This window comes from Taudactylus pleione, unplaced genomic scaffold, assembly GCF_031769625.1.
Source record: "Taudactylus pleione unplaced genomic scaffold, aTauple2 ptg000070l, whole genome shotgun sequence".
Classification (NCBI taxonomy): domain Eukaryota; kingdom Metazoa; phylum Chordata; class Amphibia; order Anura; family Myobatrachidae; genus Taudactylus; species Taudactylus pleione.
In genome coordinates this window covers 13,448,814-13,469,599 of record NW_028284472.1, presented here as the reverse complement: position 1 = coordinate 13,469,599, position 20,786 = coordinate 13,448,814, and the positions used below count along the sequence as shown (strand labels likewise).

The following is a 20,786-nucleotide window of genomic DNA, read 5'->3' as shown; positions in this document are numbered from 1 at the left end:
AAGACAGTATATACTACGTTCCATGGCGATTTCCGGTGACAATCTGCAAATTAGATAAATAGGGTGTTATTGCAATGCTTTCACAACATGCATATAATAAATTCAAATTAGCCTCGGGACTTACCGCAGGCTTTTAGCATCCCAAGAGCCCGGAGCTATTCAGTTGATGCCCGCAGTAAGCCCTGAGGGTGAACTTAACGTAAATTTCTGTTTACACCCCAGGAGGGCACGGACAGAAACTTGCGTTAAGTGCACCCTCCGCGCTTACTGCGCACAGTAAATTCCCCTCCCCCCCATAATGTATAAAAACTAAAAAACAGACACCAGTAGATTTAATTTTTTATTACACAAAAATAATGCAAGAGAATAATTAGAAAAATATTAAGTTTTTAGATCTATTTTTCTACCAATAAAAGCTCCATAGAGGATTTGAAGACAATATTTGATTTTCTATTTACCAAGAAAGATTAGAATGAACAGAAACACATAAATTACCTCGAAATACAGGTATGACTCTAACACCCCCCCCCCCCCCCCCACACACACACATCCAAAGTGGTTTCATAATTGTGCTTCCAGACATAGATAAGAACAGACATAATTACACAGAACTAAGGCATAAAATCAGCGTCACCACCTGTATACAGATATAACCCCTATATCCTATATATTACAGCTGATACAGGTTATCTTTATATGGTCACTTCTTCATTGGGACTATATTTAAATAAAAGAAACCCCCATACTATACATCATGGTATATAGAGGCTTCTTACTGTACATCATGGGTACGGTGTATAGAGGCTTCTTACTGTACATCATGGGTACGGTATATAGAGGCTTCTTACTGTACATCATGGGTACGGTATATAGAGGCTTCTTACTGTACATCATGGGTACGGTATATAGAGGCTTCTTACTGTACATCATGGGTACGGTATATAGAGGCTTCTTACTGTACATCATGGGTACGGTATATAGAGGCTTCTTACTGTACATCATGGGTACGGTATATAGAGGCTTCTTACTGTACATCATGGGTACGGTATATAGAGGCTTCTTACTGTACATCATGGGAACGGTATATAGAGGCTTCTTACTGTACATCATGGGAACGGTATATAGAGGCTTCTTACTGTACATCATGGGAACGGTATATAGAGGCTTCTTTGTACCGTCACATTACTGCTGATTGCATTGTACATTCTCTCCTGCAACTCCAACTAAATACATGGCTTCATATTTCTGGCTTCCCTTTATAGCTACAGCCACGTATATGTATATGTATATAACGAGCCAGCGATCCTTATATTCTGTATACAATGCAGAGCCACATCATCATCTCTATCTGATCATATAACTACATGGCTGACAATCGCACCAGGCAGAGGGATAAGAATACACTGGGGATAAGTTGCAGGAGGCCGAGCACAGCCCACATAAATACTAACTATTCACTTTACCAAAAAGGGGGAAATAAAAAAAAAAAGGTTTCCCTTTGTGAGCTATGTTACAGTGTGATAATAAATACGGAGTGCGCTAAAATTGGAGCTTGGTCGCCTATTCGTAGACGTGTACAGGGTACAGAACAGTGACACAAATATAATATGATCCATAGTGCAAGTGAGTGTGTCTGGGTGTCCTACAGCTGATAGAGTTGGCGCTCGCTGCATTAGTGACAGCAATACGGCGCTCGCTGCGTTAGTGACAGCAATACGGCGCTCGCTGCGTTAGTGACAGCAATACGGCGCTCGCTGCGTTAGTGACAGCAATACGGCGCTCTCTGCGTTAGTGACAGCAATACGGCGCTCTCTGCGTTAGTGACAGCAATACGGCGCTCGCTGCGTTAGTGACAGCAATACGGCGCTCGCAGCATTAGTGACAGCAATACGGCGCTCGCAGCATTAGTGACAGCAATACGGCGCTCGCAGCATTAGTGACAGCAATACGGCGCTCGCAGCATTAGTGACAGCAATACGGCGCTCGCAGCATTAGTGACAGCAATACGGCGCTCGCTGCATTAGTGACAGCAATACGGCGCTCGCTGCATTAGTGACAGCAATACGGCGCTCGCTGCATTAGTGACAGCAATACGGCGCTCGCTGCATTAGTGACAGCAATACGGCGCTCGCAGCATTAGTGACAGCAATACGGCGCTCGCAGCATTAGTGACAGCAATACGGCGCTCGCAGCATTAGTGACAGCAATACGGCGCTCGCAGCATTAGTGACAGCAATACGGCGCTCGCAGCATTAGTGACAGCAATACGGCGCTCGCAGCATTAGTGACAGCAATACGGCGCTCGCTGCATCCACCATATGCAATTCCACTGCACATCTCCGCTCGCTGTAGTGACTGGCAGGGGAAAGTACTGAGACAGGGACTTCTGCGCACAGCGCATCGGTGGTGAAAGGTGACCCTCCAGCTGGTCCCCGGCATTTTACATCGAGACAAAGTGCAATGTACTCCTTGTACTATACATGCCCAGCGTGCTACCAATCTGACATAGGTATGTACCTGACTGTGCCATTTATCCTAGAAAGCACCGGTATAAGCACAACACGGGGAGAGAGAGAGTGTGAGAGAGAGAGAATATTCCTCCCACAGGTGCAGGATTGGCTGCCTGGTGATATTGTGAATGAGATGTAAGACACAGGCGGTGGGCATAACGACGTAATAATGTCGGACATGGCTCTAAGCAGCATATCGGTCCCTTGTGTTTTGTGCTTTGGAATTTACTGCGAATATAAAATATAACATTTGCACAAGAACCTGTGACTTCTTCACACATTACCAGCAAATAGAATTCCGAGTATCTAGCTAAACGGTTTGTCAGAAAAGAAACCTCTGCTCTAGTCACAAGTATATAAGTTGAGAGTCAAAGAAATTTACAGTTTTTTCAAGTACAGTAGATTTAACAATATCAGTATTGCAGCTTAGAAATCTCTGTGTAACAAATATAGAATTTACGTAAGAGATTTAACATTATAGTGGGGACAAAAAATAGTTATAGCTATAAAGTGCACCAAGGTCGTATCTGATGCTACCGTTTGTAGCATCTCTGTAATATAAGTAGATGACCTGCGTCTGGCAGGGCATGCTGTTACTTGTTGTACCACAACGGTTAGCAAGCCACAGGTTACCCACGGTATTACTTGCTTACACTAAAGTGACAGACAATTTCAGTCACTGTGGGATTTACATGTGCTCATCAATTGGTGATTACAGTCCATGTACTGCTCTTAAAAAAAAAAAAAAACACTTTAAATCCAGCTGGAAATAAAGCTGATAGATAAATATTCCCGCTAATCTTATTTGCAAGAGGGCAAATGCCAGTAACTTCACTGATGAAGTGCTGGTTATCTGGGTCGGTACCATTTACGGCAACCAGCGACGGCGCCACCTTTTGTGCTCTCCTTAAATCCTCTGCAGATCACCCGATTAACGGATCATCGTCGTCCTGAAACTGCAGCCGTGTAAACTGACGTGCGGATGGCAATTTTTTCCTCAGAAGGATTATTAGGCAGGTCAGAGTGGTGAGTACCATGATGACGCCCATGACTATCCCAATGGCTTCTGGGAGGCGGATGCACCACTGGTCCGCCAGCAGGCACTTCGTGTTGGCCAGTGTTCCGTTGTTTGGTTCGGCTTTTAATCCGAGGATGTGGCACATCATTGGGTAGACGTCTACGCTGTTCATGGTGCGAGTCTTGTAATTCTTGTGGAAAGCCGGACCGCGGGCGGCTAGGAAAGGATGCATGCTGGCCAGGCTGTTGTCATAGCCGTGATTTCCCACTGCAATACAGGTTACAAAGCATTTACTAACCATATAAAATTAAACATATGCTTGCAAGCAGTTTCCCCCTACTGTACTACTGTAGTTATGCCCACAACACATAGGTTAAAGCTCTCCAGTCCAGAAATATTACCCTAATCCCTACGTCTTCAGGCTGCTATCAAGCTCAGAATCACTGCTCCAATGCCAGCAGATTCTTATCCAGCCGGAGATTTCCTGCAGGCACCGCTCTAGCTAAAGCTGGGTACACACCTGTGCGATCACTGCCTGATTGGGTAAAACTCTCCCAATCAGCTGTGCAGTGTGTCCCCCCAACGTGAGCCCTTGTCAGCTGCTGCAGAGCACCGTACACACTGCGCAGACATAGCACAGTGTGTACGGGCCTCTATGGGATTGGGAGGCCAAGCCGACAAATATTAAACAGAACATAAGATGCGACCTCCAGATCGTTGCAGGAACGTTAAAAGCAGTTTAATCGGCTGACGCCCCTGCATCGGGACAGCCTACACACCTATACAATCCAACAGCCAGTCTCTCCATATCGAAAGTACGGCCCGACAATTGTATCAGTGTGTACCCAGCTTTAAGCTGGTTATGCCAGATAATAGGTCCCAACAGCCTGAAGAGAGCGAGAAGTTGTCAGAAGTTATGTGCTGAGAGCTGTTAGCTGAAAACTCACCCGTGGAATTGAGGAACAATGGAGCGAGACCTAAATAGTAACATTACGATTGCAGAAGCCTAGTGTGTGATTGCTAAGCCACAAAGGGGAAGGAACAGCTCTGAGATGGCAGAAGTGCATCCAATATACAGGACTAATTTCCAAGCTGCAAGCTAAGCTACAAACAGAAAAATACACAAAGGGCTGCTACCCTCTTAGATGAGGGGGCTGCCGCCGCTGAGAACTAGATGGTCACTCACCGGCTTCTCCTGGCCGGGTCCCAGCACCTGTGCAATCGATCTGTCAGGCGCCGGGCCTGGGGCATGCACACTAGCAGCGGAGAGCCGCACAATGTATGCAGCCTCTAGGAGCCGGTTAGGGCTGGCGGAAAGGCAGAGAAGCGGCTTCCTACTGGTAATGGCAGCCCGGACTGGCAGTCTCAGGGGGAGGAGACACCTCCGCCCGAGACTGCCTGTTGTATATCTGACTGGCAGGTGGCGCTTCCAATAGCAAGCCACTGCCAGTCACAGTGTAGCCAGTGCAGTCACGGACCGCACTTACTTCACTGAGGTGCCCTGCAGCCCTAGGCAAAATCCGCCACTGCTGATCCTCCCGATTATTTGGAAGAGATGGTATCAGAAATGTGGCGGTAAAATGATGTGTTCCTGGGCGGTGGCTACTAGAGCACGCAAAAATGGGCCGTGGCGTAGGAGTACTATGGGAGTGTCATCGATGTGTCGATGTTGCATAGGAGGCCGTACTCAGATGGGGTAATTGCACCTGCCACAGATGCAGTTTTCGATTGTGTGAACGATGGTGGGGTATATGGGCGCCCAAATCAGTATTACAGTGGGCACGGGCGCTAAAAGTGGGCTTCTCAGTCCTGGCCCATTCGGCAGCATGGATGTACGCAGAGGAAGGAGCTTGTAGCGGCATTCGCATAAACTCGCAGACGGGTCACCGCCAATACGCGCTGCTGCGTTCACTGTGCGTGCGTCTCAGAGCATAGGTCTTACATCTGATAGAGGACGACCTATTCTGCACGATCGTCCAACCCTCGTGAGCCACCAGGATTATGGGCTGGATGCGGCTGTTGTGCTTGTAGTGGTAGCGATCTGGAATGTCTTCTTTTAGGTAGACCTTCATGTGATCGCTGCAGTTCTTCAGCAGATTATAGACGTATTTCACATCTAGGGGGAAAAAACAAATGGTCAGGATAAAACTTTGCCATAGCATCATCCCCATAACTTACTGGAACACTGGCGCCCGTCACACAGGTCCTCAGTGCTCACTCCATCCCATGCTATATAGCGTCATCCCCATAATTTACTGGAACGCTGGCGCCGTCACACAGGTCCTCAGTGCTCACTCCATCCCATGCTATATAGCGTCATCCCCATAATTTACAGGAACGCTGGCGCCGTCACACAGTCAAACAGTAACCACTCCGTCCCATGCTATAGCATCATCCCCATGAGTTACTGGAATGCTGGCACCCGTCACACAGGCCGGCAGTGCTCACTCTATCCCATGCTATATAGCGTCATCCCCATGAGCTACTGGTATGCAGGAGCCGTCACACAGGCCCTCAGTGCTCACTCTATAGCGTCATCCCCATGAGTTACTGGAACGCTGGAGCCCGTCACACAGGCCCGCAGTGCTCACTCCGCCGCATGTTATATAGCGTCATCCCCATGAGTTACTGGTACGCAGGAGCAGTCACACAGGCTCACTCCGTCCCATGCTATATAGCGTCATCCCCATGAGTTACTAGAATACTGGCGCCCTTCACACAGGCCCTCAGTGCTCACTCCGTCCCATGCTATATAGCGTCATCCCCATGAGCCTGTCACAAAGGCCCTCAGTGCTCACTCCATTTATATATAGAGTCATCCCCATGAGTTACTGGAACGCTGGCGCCCGTCACACAGGCCCGCAGTACTCACTCCATCCCATGCTATAGAGTCATCCCCATGTGTTACTGGTACGCTGGCATCAGTCACACAGCCCGGCAGTGCTCACTCCATCCCATGATAAATAGCGTCATCCCCATGAGTTACTGGAACGCTGGCGCCCGTCACACAGGCCCACAGTGCTCACTCTATCCCATGCTATATAGCGCCATCCCCATAACTTACTGGAACGCTGGCGCCCGTCACACAGGTCCTCGGTGCTCACTCTAAAGCGTCATCCCCATAATTTACTGGAACGCTGGCGCCCGTCACACAGGTCCTCAGTGCTCACTCCATCCCATGCTATATAGCGTCATCCCCATGAGCCTGTCACACAGGCCCGCAGTGCTCACTCCATCCCATGCTATATAGCGTCATCCCCATGAGCCTGTCACACAGGCACTCAGTGCTCACTCCATCCCTTTATATATAGAGTCATTCCCATGAGTTACTGGCAAGCAGGAGTCCGTCACACAGGCCCTCAGTGCTCAGTCCATCCCTTTATATATAGAGTCATTCCCATGAGTTACTGGCAAGCAGGAGCCCGTCACACAGGCCCTCAGTGCTCACTCCATCCCTTTATATATAGAGTCATTCCCATGTGTTACTGGTACGCTGGCATCAGTCACACAGGTCCACAGTGCTCACTCCATCCCATGCTATATAGCGTCATCCCCATAACTTACTGGAACGCTGGCGCCCGTCACACAGGTCCTCGGTGCTCACTCTATAGCGTCATCCCCATAAGTTACTGGTACGCTGGAGCCCATCACACAGGCCTGCAGTGCTCACTCCATCCCATGTTATATAGCGTCAGCCCCATAATTTACTGGTACGCAGGAGCCGTCACACACGCCCACAGTGCTCACTCCGTCCCATGCTATATAGTGTCATCCCCATGAGTTACTTGTATGCAGGAGCCGTCACACAGGCTCACAGTGCTCACTCCGTCCCATGCTATATAGTGTCATCCCCATGAGTTACTGGTACGCAGGAGCCGTCACACATGCTCACAGTGCTCACTCCGTCCCATGCTATATAGCGTCATCCCTATGTGTTACTGGAATACTGGCGCCCTTCACACAGGCCCGCAGTGCTCACTCCATCCCATGCTATATAGCGTCATCCCCATGAGCCTGTCACACAGGCCCTCAGTGCTCACTCTATCCCATGGTATATAGCGTCATCCCCATGAGCCTGTCACACAGGCCCTCAGTGCTCACTCCATCCCTTTATATATAGAGTCATTCCCATGAGTTACTGGCAAGCAGGAGGTGGTCACACAGGCCCGCAGTACTCACTCCATCCCATGCTATAGAGCCATCCCCATGTGTTACTGGTACGCTGGCATCAGTCACACAGGCCGGCAGTGCTCACTCCATTCCATGCTAAATAGCGTCATCCCCATGAGTTACTGGAACGCTGGCGCCCGTCACACAGGTCCACAGTGCTCACTCCATCCCATGCTATATAGAGTCATCCCCATAACTTACTGGAACGCTGGCGCCCGTCACACAGGTCCTCGGTGCTCACTCTATAGCGTCATCCCCATAAGTTACTGGTACGCTGGAGCACATCACACAGACCCGCAGTGCGCACTCCATCCCATGTTATATAGCGTCATCCCCATAATTTACTGGAACGCTGGCGCCAGTCACACAGGCCCACAGTGCTCACTCCATCCCATGCTATATAGCGTCATCCCCATGAGCTACTGAAATGTTGGCGCCCGTCACACAGGCCGCAGTGCTCACTCCATCCCATGCTATATAGCGTCATCCCCATGAGCTACTGGTATGCTGGAGCCCATCATACAGGCCCGCAGTGCTCACTCCATCCCAATGCTATATAGCGTCATCCCCATGAGTTACTGGTACGCTGGCGCCCATCACACAGGCAAACAGTACCCACTCCGTCCCATGCTATAGCATCATCCCCATGAGTTACTGGAATGCTGGCGCCCGTCACACAGGCCCAGAGTGCTCACTCCATTCCATGCTATATAGCGTCATCCCCATAAGCTACTGGTACGCTGGCGCCCGTCACACAGGCCCGCAGTGCTCACTCCATCCCATGCTAAATAGCGTCATCCCCATAATTTACTGGAACGCTGGCGCCCGTCACACAGGCCCACAGTGCTCACTCCATCCCATGCTATATTGCGTCATCCCCATGAGCTACTGAAATGTTGGCGCCCGTCACACAGGCCGCAGTGCTCACTCCATCCCATGCTATATAGCGTCATCCCCATGAGATACTGGTACGCTGGAGCCCATCATACAGGCCCGCAGTGCTCACTCCATCCCAATGCTATATAGCGTCATCCCCATAAGTTACTGGTACGCTGGCGCCCGTCACACAGGCTCACAGTGCTCACTCCGTCCCATGCTATATAGCGTCATCCCTATGTGTTACTGGAATACTGGCGCCCTTCACACAGGCTCACAGTGCTCACTCCATCCCATGCTATATAGCGTCATCCCCATGAGCCTGTCACACAGGCCCTCAGTGCTCACTCCATTTATATATAGAGTCATCCCCATGAGTTACTGGCAAGCAGGAGCCGTCACACAGGCCCTCAGTGCTCACTCCTTCCCATGCTATAGAGTCATCCCCATGTGTTACTGGTACGCTGGCATCAGTCACACAGGCCCGCAGGGCTCACTCCATCCCAATGATATATAGCGTCATCCCCATGAGTTACTGGTACGCAGGAGCAGTCACACAGGCTCACTCCGTCCCATGCTATATAGCGTCATCCCTATGTGTTACTGGAATACTGGCGCCCTTCACACAGGCCCTCAGTGCTCACTCCATCCCATGCTATATAGCGTCATCCCCATGAGCCTGTCACACAGGCCCTCAGTGCTCACTCCATCCTATGCTATATAGCGTCATCCCCATGAGCTACTGAAATGTTGGCGCCCGTCACACAGGCCCACAGTACTCACTCCGTCCCATGCTATATAGCGTCATCCCTATGTGTTACTGGAATACTAGCGCCCTTCACACAGGCCCGCAGTGCTCACTCCATCCCATGCTATATAGCGTCATCCCCATGAGCCTGTCACACAGGCACTCAGTGCTCACTCCATCCATTTATATATAGAGTCATCCCCATGAGTTACTGGTAACGCAGGAGCCGTCACACAGGCTCACAGTGCTCACTCCATCCCATGCTATATAGCGTCTTCCCCATGAGCTACTGAAATGTTGGCGCCCGTCACACAGGCCGCAGTGCTCACTCCATCCCATGCTATATAGCGTTATCCCCATGAGTTACTGGAACGCTGGCGCCCGTCACAGGCCCGCAGTGCTCACTCCGTCCCATGTTATATAGCGTCATCCCCATGAGTTACTGGTACGCAGAAGCCGTCACACAGGCTCACAGTGCTCACTCCGTCCCATGCTATATAGCGTCATCCCTATGTGTTACTGGAATACTGACGCCCTTCACACAGGCCCGCAGTGCTCACTCCATCCCATGCTATATAGCGTCATCCCCATGAGCCTGTCACACAGGCCCTCAGTGCTCACTCTATCCCATGGTATATAGCGTCATCCCCATGAGCCTGTCACACAGGCCCTCAGTGCTCACTCCATCCCTTTATATATAGAGTCATTCCCATGAGTTACTGGCAAGCAGGAGTCCGTCACACAGGCATGCAGTACTCACTCCATCCCATGCTATAGAGTCACCCCATGTGTTACTGGTACGCTGGCATCAGTCACACAGGCCGGCAGTGCTCACTCCATCCCATGCTAAATAGCGTCATCCCCATGAGTTACTGGAACGCTGGCTCACGTCACACAGGTCCACAGTGCTCACTCCATCCCATGCTATATAGCGTCATCCCCATAAGTTACTGGTACGCTGGAGCTCATCACACAGGCCCGCAGTGCTCACTCCATCCCATGCTAAATAGCGTCATCCCCATGAGTTACTGGCAAGCAGGAGTCCGTCACACAGGCCCGCAGTACTCACTCCATCCCATGCTATACAGTCATCCCCATGTGTTATTGGTACGCTGGCATCAGTCACACAGGCCGGCAGTGCTCACTCCATCCCATGCTAAATAGCGTCATCCCCATGAGTTACTGGTACGCTGGCATCAGTCACACAGGCCCGCAGTGCTCACTCCATCCCAATGCTATATAGCGTCATCCCCATGAGTTACTGGAACGCTGGCATCAGTCACACAGGCTCACTCCGTCCCATGCTATATAGCGTCATCCCTATGTGTTACTGGAATACTGGCGCCCTTCACACAGGCCCTCAGTGCTCACTCCATCCCATGCTATATAGCGGCATCCCCATGAGCCTGTCACACAGGCCCTCAGTGCTCACTCCATTTATATATAGAGTCATCCCCATGAGTTACTGGCAAGCAGGAGCCGTCACACAGGCCCACAGTGCTCACTCCATCCCATGCTATAGAGTCATCCCCATGTGTTACTGGTACGCTGACATCAGTCACACAGGCCGGCAGTGCTCACTCCATCCCATGCAAAATAGCGTCATCCCCATGAGTTACTGGAACGCAGGCGCCCGTAACACAGGTCCTCGGTGCTCACTCTATAGCGTCATCCCCATAAGTTACTGGTACGCTGGAGCCCATCACACAGGCAAACAGTACCCACTCCGTCCCATGCTATAGCATCATCCCCATGAGTTACTGGAATGCTGGCGCCCGTCACACAGGCCCAGAGTGCTCACTCCATCACATGCTATATAGCGTCATCCCCATAAGTTACTGGTACGCTGGAGCCCATCACACAGGCCCGCAGTGCTCACTCCATCCCATGTTATATAGCGTCATCCCCAAAATTTACAGGAACGCTGGCGCCCGTCACACAGGCCCACAGTGCTCACTCCATCCCATGCTATATAGCGGCATCCCCATGAGCTACTGGTACGCTGGCGGCCATCACACAGGCAAATAGTAACCACTCCGTCCCATGCTATAGCATCATCCCCATGAGTTACTGGAATGCTGGCGCCCGTCACACAGGCCCTCAGTGCTCACTCCATCCCATGCTATATAGCGTCATCCCCATGAGCCTGTCACACAGGCCCTCAGTGCTCACTCCATCCCTTTATATATAGAGTCATTCCCATGAGTTACTGGCAAGCAGGAGTCCGTCACACAGGCCGCAGTACTCACTCTATCCCATGCTATAGAGTCATCCCCACGTGTTACAGGTACGCTGGCATCAGTCACCCAGGCCCAGAGTGCTCACTCCATCCCATGCTAAATAGTGTCATCCCCATGAGTTACTGGAACGCTGGCGCCCGTCACACAGGCCCGCAGTGCTCACTCCATCCCATGTTATATAGCGTCATCCCCATAATTTACTGGAACGCTGGCGCCCGTCACACAGGCCCACAGTGCTCACTCCATCCCATGCTATATAGCGTCATCCCCATGAGCTACTGAAATGTTGGCGCCCGTCACACAGGCCCACAGTGCTCACTCCATCCCATGCTATATAGCGTCATCCCCATAATTTACTGGAACGCTGGCGCCCGTCACACAGGTCCACAGTGCTCACTCCATCCCATGCTATATAGCGTCATCCCCATAACTTACTGGAACGCTGGCGCCCTTGACACAGGCCCTCAGTGCTCACTCCATCCCATGCTATATAGCGTCATCCCCATGAACTACTGGAACGCTGGCGCCATTCACACAGGTCCGCAGTGCTCACTCCATCCCATGCTATATAGCGTCATCCCCATGAGTTACTGGAACGCTGGCGCCCATCACACAGGCCCACAGTGCTCACTCCATCCCATGTTATATAGCGTCATGCCCATGAGTTACTGGTACGCAGGAGCCGTCACACAGGCTCACTCTGTCCCATGCTATATAGCGTCATCCCTATGTGTTACTGGAATACTGGCGCTCTTCACACACGCCCGCAGTGCTCACTCCATCCCATGCTATATAGCGTCATCCCCATGAGCCTGTCACACAGGCCCTCAGTGCTCACTCCATCCCATGCTATATAGCGTCATCCCCATGAACTACTGGAACGCTGGCGCCATTCACACAGGTCCGCAGTGCTCACTCCATCCCATGCTATATAGCGTCATCCCCATGAGTTACTGGAACGCTGGCGCCCGTCACACAGGCCCGCAGTGCTCACTTCGTCCATGTTATATAGCGTCATCCCCATTAGTTACTAGTACGCAGGAGCCGTCACACAGGCTCACTCTGTCCCATGCTATATAGCGTCATCCCTATGTGTTACTGGAATACTGGCGCTCTTCACACACGCCCGCAGTGCTCACTCCATCCCATGCTATATAGCGTCATCCCCATGAGCCTGTCACACAGGCACTCAGTGCTCACTCCATTTATATATAGAGTCATCCCCATGAGTTACTGGCAAGCAGGAGCCCGTCACACAGGCCCTCAGTGCTCACTCCATCCCATGCTATAGAGTCATCCCCATGTGTTACTGGTACGCTGGCATCAGTCACACAGGCCGGCAGTGCTCACTCCATCCCATGCTAAATATCGTCATCCCCATGAGTTACTGGAACGCTGGCGCCCGTCACACAGGTCCACAGTGCTCACTCCATCCCATGCTATATAGCGTCATCCCCATAACTTACTGGAACGCAGGCGCCCGTCACACAGGTCCTCAGTGCTCACTCTATATCGTCATCCCCATAAGTTACTGGTACGCTGGAGCCCATCACACAGGCCCGCAGTGCTCACTCCATCCCATGCTATAGAGTCATCCCCATGTGTTACTGGTACGCTGGCATCAGTCACACAGGCCGGCAGTGCTCACTCCATCCCATGCAAAATAGCGTCATCCCCATGAGTTACTGGAACGCAGGCGCCCGTCACACAGGTCCTCGGTGCTCACTCTATAGCGTCATCCCCATAAGTTACTGGTACGCTGGAGCCCATCACACAGGCAAACAGTACCCACTCCGTCCCATGCTATAGCATCATCCCCAAGAGTTACTGGAATGCTGGCGCCCGTCACACAGGCCCAGAGTGCTCACTCCATCACATGCTATATAGCGTCATCCCCATAAGTTACTGGTACGCTGGAGCCCATCACACAGGCCCGCAGTGCTCACTCCATCCCATGTTATATAGCGTCATCCCCAAAATTTACAGGAACGCTGGCGCCCGTCACACAGGCCCACAGTGCTCACTCCATCCCATGCTATATAGCGTCATCCCCATGAGCTACTGGTACGCTGGCGGCCATCACACAGGCAAATAGTAACAACTCCGTCCCATGCTATAGCATCATCCCCATGAGTTACTGGAATGCTGGCGCCCGTCACACAGGCCCTCAGTGCTCACTCCATCCCATGCTATATAGCGTCATCCCCATAAGTTACTGGTACGCAGAAGCCGTCACACAGGCTCACAGTGCTCACTCCGTCCCATGCTATATAGCGTCATCCCTATGTGTTACTGGAATACTGGCGCCCTTCACACAGGCCCTCAGTGCTCACTCCATCCCATGCTATATAGCGTCATCCCCATGAGCCTGTCACACAGGCCCTCAGTGCTCACTCCATCCCTTTATATATAGAGTCATTCCCATGAGTTACTGGCAAGCAGGAGTCCGTCACACAGGCCGCAGTACTCACTCTATCCCATGCTATAGCGTCATCCACACGTGTTACAGGTACGCTGGCATCAGTCACCCAGGCCCAGAGTGCTCACTCCATCCCATGCTAAATAGCGTCATCCCCATGAGTTACTGGAACGCTGGCGCCCGTCACACAGGCCCGCAGTGCTCACTCCATCCCATGTTATATAGCGTCATCCCCATAATTTACTGGAACGCTGGCGCCCGTCACACAGGCCCACAGTGCTCACTCCATCCCATGCTATATAGTGTCATCCCCATGAGCTACTGAAATGTTGGCACCCGTCACACAGGCCCACAGTGCTCACTCCATCCCATGCTATATAGCGTCATCCCCATAATTTACTGGAACGCTGGCGCCCGTCACACAGGTCCACAGTGCTCACTCCATCCCATGCTATATAGCGTCATCCCCATAACTTACTGGAACGCTGGCGCCCTTGACACAGGCCCTCAGTGCTCACTCCATCCCATGCTATATAGCATCATCCCCATGAACTACTGGAACGCTGGCGCCATTCACACAGGTCCGCAGTGCTCACTCCATCCCATGCTACATAGCGTCATCCCCATGAGTTACTGGAACGCTGGCTCCCGTCACACAGGCCCGCAGTGCTCACTCCATCCCATGTTATATAGCGTCATGCCCATGAGTTACTGGTACGCAGGAGCCGTCACACAGGCCCACAGTGCTCACTCCGTCCCATGCTATATAGTGTCATCCCCATGAGCCTGTCACACAGGCCCTCAGTGCTCACTCTATAGCGTCATCCCCATGAGTTACTGGAACGCTGGCGCCAGTCACACAGGCCCGCAGTGCTCACTTCGTCCATGTTATATAGCGTCATCCCCATGAGTTACTAGTACGCAGGAGCCGTCACACAGGCTCACTCTGTCCCATGCTATATAGCGTCATCCCTATGTGTTACTGGAATACTGGCGCTCTTCACACACGCCCGCAGTGCTCACTCCATCCCATGCTATATAGCGTCATCCCCATGAGCCTGTCACACAGGCCCTCAGTGCTCACTCCATTTATATATAGAGTCATCCCCATGAGTTACTGGCAAGCAGGAGCCCGTCACACAGGCCCTCAGTGCTCACTCCATCCCATGCTATAGAGTCATCCCCATGTGTTACTGGTACGCTGGCATCAGTCACACAGGCCGGCAGTGCTCACTCCATCCCATGCTAAATAGCGTCATTCCCATGAGTTACTGGAACGCTGGCGCCCGTCACACAGGTCCACAGTGCTCACTCCATCCCATGCTATATAGCGTCATCCCCATAACTTACTGGAACGCAGGCGCCCGTCACACAGGTCCTCAGTGCTCACTCTATATCGTCATCCCCATAAGTTACTGGTACGCTGGAGCCCATCACACAGGCCCGCAGTGCTCACTCCATCCCATGCTATAGAGTCATCCCCATGTGTTACTGGTACGCTGGCATCAGTCACACAGGCCGGCAGTGCTCACTCCATCCCATGCAAAATAGCGTCATCCCCATGAGTTCCTGGAACGCAGGCGCCTGTCACACAAGTCCTCGGTGCTCACTCTATAGCGTCATCCCCATGAGTTACTGGTACGCTGGAGCCCATCACACAGGCCCTCAGTGCTCACTCCATCCCATGCTATATAGCGTCATCCCCATGAGCTACTGAAATGTTGGCGCCCATCACACAGGCAAACAGTACCCACTCCGTCCCATGCTATAGCATCATCCCCATGAGTTACTGGAATGCTGGCGCCCGTCACAGGGGCCCAGAGTGCTCACTCCATCCCATGCTATATAGCGTCATCCCCATAAGTTACTGGTACGCTGGAGCCCATCACACAGGCCCGCAGTGCTCACTCCATCCCATGTTATATAGAGTCATCCCCATAATTTACTGGAACGCTGCCGCCCGTCACACAGGCCCACAGTGCTCACTCCATCCCATGCTATATAGCGTCATCCCCATGAGCTACTGGTACGCTGGCGCCCATCACACAGGCAAACAGTAACCACTCCGTCCCATGCTATAGCATCATCCCCATGAGTTACTGGAATGCTGGCGCCCGTCACACAGGCCCTCAGTGCTCACTCCATCCCATGCTATATACAGTCATCCCCATGAGTTACTGGTACGCAGAAGCCGTCACACAGGCTCACAGTGCTCACTCCATCCCATGCTATATAGCGTCATCCCCATGAGCCTCACACAGGCCCTCAGTGCTCACTCCATCCCTTTATATATAGAGTCATTCCCATGAGTTACTGGCAAGCAGCAGTCCGTCACACAGGCCGCAGTACTCACTCTAACCCATGCTATAGAGTCATCACCACGTGTTACTGGTACACTGGCGCCCGTCACACAGGCCCGCAGTGCTCACTCCATCCCATGTTATATAGCGTCATCCCCATAATTTACTGGAACGCTGGCGCCCGTCACACAGACCCACAGTGCTCACTCCATCCCATGCTATACAGCGTCATCCCCATGAGCTACTGAAATGTTGGCGCCCGTCACACAGGCCGCAGTGCTCACTCCATCCCATGCTATATAGTGTCATCCCCATAATTTACTGGAACGCTGGCGCCCGTCACACAGGCCCGCAGTGCTCACTCCGTCCCATGTTATATAGCGTCATCCCCATGAGTTACTGGTACGCAGAAGCCGTCACACAGGCTCACAGTGCTCACTCCGTCCCATGCTATATAGCGTCATCCCTATGTGTTACTGGAATACTGGCGCCCTTCACACAGGCCCGCAGTGCTCACTCCATCCCATGCTATATAGCGTCATCCCCATGAGCCTGTCACAGGCCCGCAGTGCTCACTCCATCCCATGCTATATAGCGTCATCCCCATGAGCCTGTCACACAGGCCCTCAGTGCTCACTCCATCCCTTTATATATAGAGTCATTCCCATGTGTTACTGGTACGCTGGCATCAGTCACACAGGTCCACAGTGCTCACTCCATCCCATGCTATATAGCGTCATCCCCATAACTTACTGGAACGCTGGCGCCCGTCACACAGGTCCTCGGTGCTCACTCTATAGCGTCATCCCCATAAGTTACTGGTACGCTGGAGCCCATCACACAGGCCTGCAGTGCTCACTCCATCCCATGTTATATAGCGTCATCCCCATAATTTACTGGAACGCTGGAGCCCGTCACACAGGCCCACAGTGCTCACTCCATCCCATGCTATATAGCGTCATCCCCATGAACTACTGGTACGCTGGAGCCCATCATACAGGCCCGCAGTGCTCACTCCATCCCAATGTTATATAGCGTCATCCCCATGAGTTACTGGTACGCTGGCGCCCATCACACAGGCAAACAGTACCCACTCCGTCCCATGCTATAGTATCATCCCCATGAGTTACTGGAATGCAGGCGCCCGTCACACAGGCCCAGAGTGCTCACTCCACCCCATGCTATATAGCGTCATCCCCATAATTTACTGGAACGCTGGCGCCCGTCACACAGGCCCACAGTGCTCACTCCATCCCATACTATATAGCGTCATTCCCATGAGTTACTGGAACGCTGGCGCCCGTCACACAGGCCCGCAGTGCTCACTCCGTCCCATGTTATATAGCGTCATCCCCATGAGTTACTGGTACGCAGGAGCCGTCACACAGGCCCACAGTGCTCACTCCGTCCCATGTTATATAGTGTCATCCCCATGAGTTACTTGTATGCAGGAGCCGTCACACAGGCTCACAGTGCTCACTCCGTCCCATGCTATATAGTGTCATCCCCATGAGTTACTGGTACGCAGGAGCCGTCACACATGCTCACAGTGCTCACTCCATCCCATGCTATATAGCGTCATCCCTATGTGTTACTGGAATACTAGCGCCCTTCACACAGGCCCGCAGTGCTCACTCCATCCCATGCTATATAGCGTCATCCCCATGAGCCTGTCACACAGGCACTCAGTGCTCACTCCATCCATTTATATATATAGAGTCATCCCCATGAGTTACTGGTACGCAGGAGCCGTCACACAGGCTCACAGTGCTCACTCCATCCCATGCTATATAGCGTCATCCCCATGAGCTACTGAAATGTTGGCGCCCGTCACACAGGCTGCAGTGCTCACTCCATCCCATGCTATATAGCGTCATCCCCATGAGTTACTGGAACGCTGGCGCCCGTCATACAGGCCCGCAGTGCTCACTCCGTCCCATGTTATATAGAGTCATCCCCATGAGTTACTGGAACGCAGAAGCCGTCACACAGGCTCACAGTGCTCACTCCGTCCCATGCTATAGAGCGTCATCCCTATGTGTTACTGGAATACTGGCGCCCTTCACACAGGCCCGCGGTGCTAACTCCATCCCATGCTATATAGCGTCATCCCCATGAGCCTGTCACACAGGCCCGCAGTGCTCACTCCATCCTATGCTATATAGCGTCATCCCCATGAGCCTGTCACACAGGCCCTCAGTGCTCACTCCATCCCTTTATATATAGAGTCATTCCCATGAGTTACTGGCAAGCAGGAGTCCGTCACACAGGCCCTCAGTGCTCACTCCATCCCTTTATATATAGAGTCATTCCCATGAGTTACTGGCAAGCAGGAGCCCGTGACACAGGCCCTCAGTGCTCACTCCATCCCTTTATATATAGAGTCATTCCCATGAGTTACTGGCAAGCAGGAGCCCGTCACACAGGCCCTCAGTGCTCACTCCATCCCTTTATATATAGAGTCATTCCCATGTGTTACTGGTACGCTGGCATCAGTCACACAGGTCCACAGTGCTCTCTCCATCCCATGCTATATAGCGTCATCCCCATAACTTACTGGAACGCTGGCGCCCGTCACACAGGTCCTCGGTGCTCACTCTATAGCGTCATCCCCATAAGTTACAGGTACGCTGGAGCCCATCACACAGGCCTGCAGTGCTCACTCCGTCCCATGTTATATAGCGTCATCCCCATGAGTTACTGGTACGCAGGCCCTCAGTGCTCACTCCATCCCTTTATATATAGAGTCATTCCCATGAGTTACTGGCAAGCAGGAGTCCGTCACACAGGCCCGCAGTACTCACTCCATCCCATGCTATAGAGTCATCCCCATGAGTTACTGGAACGCTGGCTCCCGTCACACAGGTCCACAGTGCTCACTCCATCCCATGCTATATAGCGTCATCCCCATAAGTTACTGGTACGCTGGAGCTCATCATACAGGCCCGCAGTGCTCACTCCATCCCATGCTAAATAGCGTCATACCCATGAGTTACTGGAACGCTGGCGCCCGTCACACAGGTCCACAGTGCTCACTCCGTCCCATGCTATAGCATCATCCCCATAAGTTACTGGTACGCTGGCATCAGTCACACAGGCACGCAGTGCTCACTCCATCCCATGCTATATAGCGTCATCCCCATGAGTTACTGGAAAGCTGGAGCCCGTCACAGAGGCCCGCAGTGCTCACTCCGTCGCATGTTATATAGCGTCATCCCCATGAGTTACTGGTACGCAGGAGCAGTCACACAGGCTCACTCCGTCCCATGCTATATAGCGTCATCCCTATGTGTTACTGGAATACTGTCGCCCTTCACACAGGCCCTCAGTGCTCACTCCATCCCATGCAATATAGCGTCATCCCCATGAGCCTGTCACACAGGCCCTCAGTGCTCACTCCATTTATATATAGAGTCATCCCCATGAGTTACTGGCAAGCAGGAGCCGTCACACAGGCCCTCAGTGCTCACTCCATCCCATGCTATAGAGTCATCCCCATAAGTTACTGGTACGCTGGCATCAGTCACACAGGCCGGCAGTGCTCACTCCATCCCATGCTAAATAGCGTCATCCCCATGAGTTACTGGAACGCTGGCGCCCGTCACACAGGCCCGCAGTGCTCACTCCGTCCCATGTTATATAGCGTCATCCCCATGAGTTACTGGTACGCAGGAGCCGTCACACAGGCCCACAGTGCTCACTCCGTCCCATGTTATATAGTGTCATCCCCATGAGTTACTTGTATGCAGGAGCCGTCACACAGGCTCACAGTGCTCACTCCGTCCCATGCTATATAGTGTCATCCCCATGAGTTACTGGTACGCAGGAGCCGTCACACATGCTCACAGTGCTCACTCCATCCCATGCTATATAGCGTCATCCCTATGTGTTACTGGAATACTAGCGCCCTTCACACAGGCCCGCAGTGCTCACTCCATCCCATGCTATATAGCGTCATCCCCATGAGCCTGTCACACAGGCACTCAGTGCTCACTCCATCCATTTATATATAGAGTCATCCCCATGAGTTACTGGTACGCAGGAGCCGTCACACAGGCTCACAGTGCTCACTCCATCCCATGCTATATAGCGTCATCCCCATGAGCTACTGAAATGTTGGCGCCCGTCACACAGGCTGCAGTGCTCACTCCATCCCATGCTATATAGCGTCATCCCCATGAGTTACTGGAACGCTGGCGCCCGTCATACAGGCCCGCAGTGCTCACTCCGTCCCATGTTATATAGAGTCATCCCCATGAGTTACTGGTACGCAGGAGCCGTCACACATGCTCACAGTGCTCACTCCATCCCATGCTATATAGCGTCATCCCTATGTGTTACTGGAATACTAGCGCCCTTCACACAGGCCCGCAGTGCTCACTCCATCCCATGCTATATAGCGTCATCCCCATGAGCCTGTCACACAGGCACTCAGTGCTCACTCCATCCATTTATATATAGAGTCATCCCCATGAGTTACTGGTACGCAGGAGCCGTCACACAGG

The 20,786-nt window shown here is 52.2% G+C and overlaps 1 protein-coding gene across 2 annotated transcripts in view; it reads right to left on the bottom strand.

The window, feature by feature from the left end:
- Positions 1-327: 327 nt before the first annotated feature.
- ENPP4 (ectonucleotide pyrophosphatase/phosphodiesterase 4) overlaps positions 328-20,786 on the bottom strand; it is a 35,948-nt gene continuing 15,489 nt past the window's right edge. For both annotated transcript variants that reach the window (XM_088467260.1, XM_088467261.1), the window contains exons 3-4: positions 5,471-5,644; positions 328-3,795 (exon numbers count right to left, since the gene is read on the bottom strand). In XM_088467260.1, the coding sequence (XP_088323386.1) occupies positions 3,434-3,795; positions 5,471-5,644 (536 nt within the window). In that variant the 3' untranslated portion in view covers positions 328-3,433. The remainder of the gene's footprint in view (positions 3,796-5,470; positions 5,645-20,786) is intronic.